Raw genomic sequence first — 4,755 nt, forward strand, 5'->3', positions numbered from 1 at the left:
TAATCACAAACCATGAGGAGACGACTTTATTCATATTTAATTTCTTCATTACAAAGATAGAACTAAACACGCTCATCAGGACAACACTTGGATCATTACATACTTGACTGACTACAATCATATAGAACAAAACACAAACGTACATGCACGACAACCACGCTTGGACCATAGCGGCCCATATTTAACTTTTTATTTGTAGTTCTACTAATTAATAACCAAAGCATGAAATTCTGAGATAGATAGGTAGATAAGTAGGTAGGTATGTAGGCCTCCCTATAATCTTCTTCTGGCTTAATCACAACTGCCGAACACAAACATTGAACGCGGTTCACATCTGTCGGTTTTGTAAGTTTTACCCCCGCTCCAGTAATAGTAATCCTTACAGCACGGGCAGGGCCAGGAACAGCCATCCGCGCAAGGATAACCACAAGCTCCAAGAGTATTAGGGAAAAGCTTCATTTTCAGCACTGATACTTCTGCTGGCAACTCCCGAAGGGCGGCTATCACTGCATTTAGGTTATCAGGGAGCAATATAATTAACAAGAATAACATCAAAACAGTTGTGTGTGTGTGTAACACACAATTCATATAAATAAAACTAGATATATATGCACGCACCGTTAGTCGTGGCGAAGAGCACAATAAAGAAGATAGCAAACTTGATAACTGAATGTTGGGAACCCATTTGATGATGATGATAATCAACAGCTAGCACAAGTGTATATGTCTGTATGTTTATGCTGATTTCTTTCTTTTGACAAAGATCATATATATATATATATATATATATATATATAAGCCCAGGGAAGTCCCATTCCTTAAGAGTACCCCTACTATTTGTTACTATATGCTCGCTCCATTTCTAAATAGTTGTCCTTTATTGATTTCACACTTTCTTTAAAAAAAAATATTTATGAGTTTATCTTATCATATTGGCTTTATTAATTATGCTGTGAAAATATAAAGGGTGAAAATCATTTTCCCCTATCAACTTTACTTTAAAAATTAAACTCCGCCCTCAACTTTAAACAATAAGTATTCTCCCCTTATTTTTGCTATTTGTCTTTTTTAAATACCTATTTTATCCTTACACTAGTAATCTTTCTTTTTCTTTACCACTTTGAAATTACTATATTTTTTATTTTTAATATATATAGTAAATTTTTATAAATAAAAAGAATTATTTTCTAGGCAAAAAAATAAGTGAGAAACATATAATAAGAATATAAGTTAGTGATATTTTAAATGAAATAAATGACCATGATATGGAAATTTATTTATTAATAATAATTAAAACTGTAATATTTATTTATACTAGTGAAAATAACAAATAAAAATAATTATATAAACATATTCCAATGCATGTAATATAATAACATATAACAAAAATGAAGATACATTTTCTACTAAATTAATTCAAAAGTTTACTTATGTTATAAATATGTACTCCCTCGTTCACTTTTACTTGTCACTATTTTGCTTTTTGAGGTTAACCTGCATGAACTTTGACTAACATTTTAAGATGTATAATTTAATATTTAAATTTAAAATTTAGATGATCAGAAAATATATTAAAAATTCTATAGGTTGCAATCCTTCTTCATATTAATAAAAGAAAAAATTACAGAAAATAGCATACTTAAAACTAGAATTACGATAAATAACAACACTTTTGTAAAATTACAGTTTATAGCAAGAGTAGCATTATTTTACTCATTAACTAGGCAAGTGCATGTTTTACTCTCACTACTTTACATTTTTCTATTTACTCCACTATTTCACCTCCTCCAAATATAGCCATATCTTTTACCCCTTTTTTTCATCTTATTTTTTTATCATTTATTTTTATTTTTATTTTTATTTTTATTTTTTTATTTTTCAATTTATTTTCTCTCTTCTATTTCTCTTCCTTTTTTTCCTTTTTGGTTGTTTTTTTAATTTTTTAATTTTTTAATTTTTTTTCTTTTTTTTTCTTTTTTCATATTTGAAGATAATTATCTCCATGATCTTCAAGATTTCAAAATAAAACATCATTACTGTCTTTCACTCTCGAATATCTCTACCTTTTTTTCTTGTTAGTTTTTTTCATCTTATTTTTTATCATTTTATTTTGATTTCTTTTTCTTTCTCATGTTTTTCTTTCCACTATATTTTCTCTCTTCTATTTCTTTTTTTTTTTCCCTTTTCCCCCTTTTTCCTTTCTCATATCTTTTTTTTTTCTATTTTCATTTTCTTCTTCTTTTTTCTATTTTGTTTTGTTTCTTTTTTTCTTTTATTTTTACACTTCTATTTCTTTTTCTTCCTTTTTTTTTTCTTTTTCACTTCACTGTTTTTCGTTTTTTTCTTTTTATATTTTTCTTTTTTTTCATTTTTTTACTCTTCTATCTCTAACTTTTATTTTGAAAAGATAAATATGTATATCACATACACATATTCAAAAAACATACATATGTATTTACGCAATACATATCATATTCATATTAAACAGTAACAAGCATAACTATACTATATATCTTCATATGTATTTGCGAAATACAAAGGTGACTCATATAAAATAAGAATATACCTATGGATCAGGTATGTTTTCTGTAAATGCATATGCAGAGTTATATGTATTTTATACGGTGTTGGATTTGTCTTTGAACTGTACATACTATGTCATTTTAGAGGGTGACATATGTACTTATTTATTTTCTTTTACTGTTTAAGATATGTATCATGTTTTTTTTATTACCTATATGTATATGTATAAATTATCATTTTTGTTATAGAGATTTTGTGTCCTATATGTTTTTATATACATGTGAGTCAGATATGTATTTCTGTAAATACATATGCAGATATATATGTATGTTTTTTATCGTAAATACATATGCAGATCTATATGTCTATTTATTTTATATATTTTTTGAATGTGTATTATATGATATAAATATTTGTCTTTTAAAAATAAAGGATAGAATAGAAGAGTACCTAATAATAATTTATTAAAAATTTAATTTATCAAATTAGTATTATTAATCTGTGAAAATATATATATGTGAATATACACACTTTCTATAGTTATTTAATCAGTTTAATTTATTAAATTAGTCTTATCAATCTATGTATTTTTTGGACTTGACGGGCGCTGTTCCTATTTTTTCGTTAATATACATCATGGTGTAGATACACTGATTTTTCACACAAAAAAATGTATACTCCCTCTTATTAGGCTGAAGAATGTTCTTACTTTCGTTTTTAAATGTTCTTACTTTCGTTTTTTCCTTTTTATATTTTGTCAAAGTAAATGATCAGTTGCCTCAAGTTTTTAATTCCATTTTATTTTTACTATACAAATTATAGTAACTGATAGACATTATTTATATACAATTTTTTTTATATTTATTCATTCTTAAAATTATTATGTGTATGCATGATACTAATAATAATTATTATCAATATTTTATTTTTATATATAAGTATTCCCTCCATCTCAAATTATTTAACATGTTTGTTAGAAAAATTATCTCAAAATAGTTGATATATTTAAGAATTCAAGAGATAATTTATCATTTTTTTCAGTTATACCCATATTAATGGAAGAAGATTTATCTAATCAAGATTAAATTATGCCATATTAGTCAATTTGCACCACGTATATTAATTTCTCGTTAAGAATTGTGCAAAAAATAAACATGCTAAATACTTTGAGACGGAAGGAGTGTAATTTAATACTTTCTCCATTCATATTATTAGTTAGTCATTTTTCTTTTCCGTTAATATTAGTTAGTCATCTTCAAAAATTATGAATAAGAAGGTAATATACTAATTTTACTAATCAACGAGGAAACATGCACTAATTGTCTCAGCGTTCAAACATATCTCAGGTACATTCGATTCCAACTCCCTAAAAGTAGTTAACATTAATTAACGCGATGACAAACCTCGTCAACTAATGAAGAAAGCTACTCCCTTTATTTTTAAACCAGATATATATCGAAAGGTCGTGCTAGCACAAGTTCAATATATATTATTTTTTATTTCGATTATGTGATATAAATAAAATTTAGATAATTAGTTATATTTTTAATGTGTTTTTAAATATTTTAAGTTGTTAGTTATTGTAATTTATCATACTTTTAAAAAATTATAATTTACTATTTTAAGTCGTTAGTTATGGTAACTTATAGCATTCTCCTTGTTCAAACTTTATGACATTGATAGTCAATTACTTTTTAAAAATAATTAAAAATTTTAATTATTGTGATTTATAATGCTTTCTTCTATTCCAATTTAAGTAACTATATAATTTCGGGAATCAATCAAATATCACAATTGAAGTAGTGAAACATACTTGTGAAAAGAAAAAATCAAATGGGCTTATCAAGTTAATTTAATACATCAAAGAGTTAAGTTATCATTATATGTTTATTTTACCTTTTAATTAAATAATTTTTTTTAATATTTAGATAACTTATAATAATTAATTAAGGGTGATATAGTAAGTTATAATTGAAGCAGTTGAAACAGATATGTCATAAATATCTATTTTACTTTTATTTATTAAGCATTATTAATTTTCTAATACGTAAGAGTTAACCAAATATCACGATTGAAGTAGCGAAACAGATATGTCTTCAATGACTCATAACAACTAATTAGAAGTGATACAACAAAGTTGCTATAAAAATACTTGTGAAAAAAGTTTTAGTGGACCTCATATAAGATGTCAAGTTAATATTCCCTCCATTTCGGAATAAATGAATTATTGGG

At 25.3% G+C, this 4,755-nt stretch overlaps 1 protein-coding gene across 1 annotated transcript; it reads right to left on the reverse strand.

The window, feature by feature from the left end:
- Positions 1–744, reverse strand: LOC107879954 (fruit-specific protein). Its single transcript, XM_016726876.2, has 2 exons — positions 619–744; positions 1–506 (listed from the first exon to the last, which is right to left on the reverse strand). Exons 1-2 carry the CDS (start codon positions 683–685, stop codon positions 292–294), a joined length of 282 nt encoding a protein of 93 aa, XP_016582362.1. The 5' UTR covers positions 686–744; the 3' UTR covers positions 1–291.
- Between the last annotated feature and the right edge of the window lie 4,011 nt (positions 745–4,755).

Source organism: Capsicum annuum, chromosome 8 (assembly GCF_002878395.1).
Source record: "Capsicum annuum cultivar UCD-10X-F1 chromosome 8, UCD10Xv1.1, whole genome shotgun sequence".
In the NCBI taxonomy this organism is placed as follows: domain Eukaryota; kingdom Viridiplantae; phylum Streptophyta; class Magnoliopsida; order Solanales; family Solanaceae; genus Capsicum; species Capsicum annuum.

Excerpts from the sequence above, each read along its gene's own strand:
- LOC107879954 (XM_016726876.2), bottom strand. The coding sequence starts at position 685 with ATGGGTTCCCAACATTCAGTTATCAAGTTTGCTATCTTCTTTATTGTG. Across the intron at positions 507-618 it reads GCTCTTCGCCACGACTAACG|TGATAGCCGCCCTTCGGGAG; the intron begins GTGCGTGCATAT and ends ACCTAAATGCAG.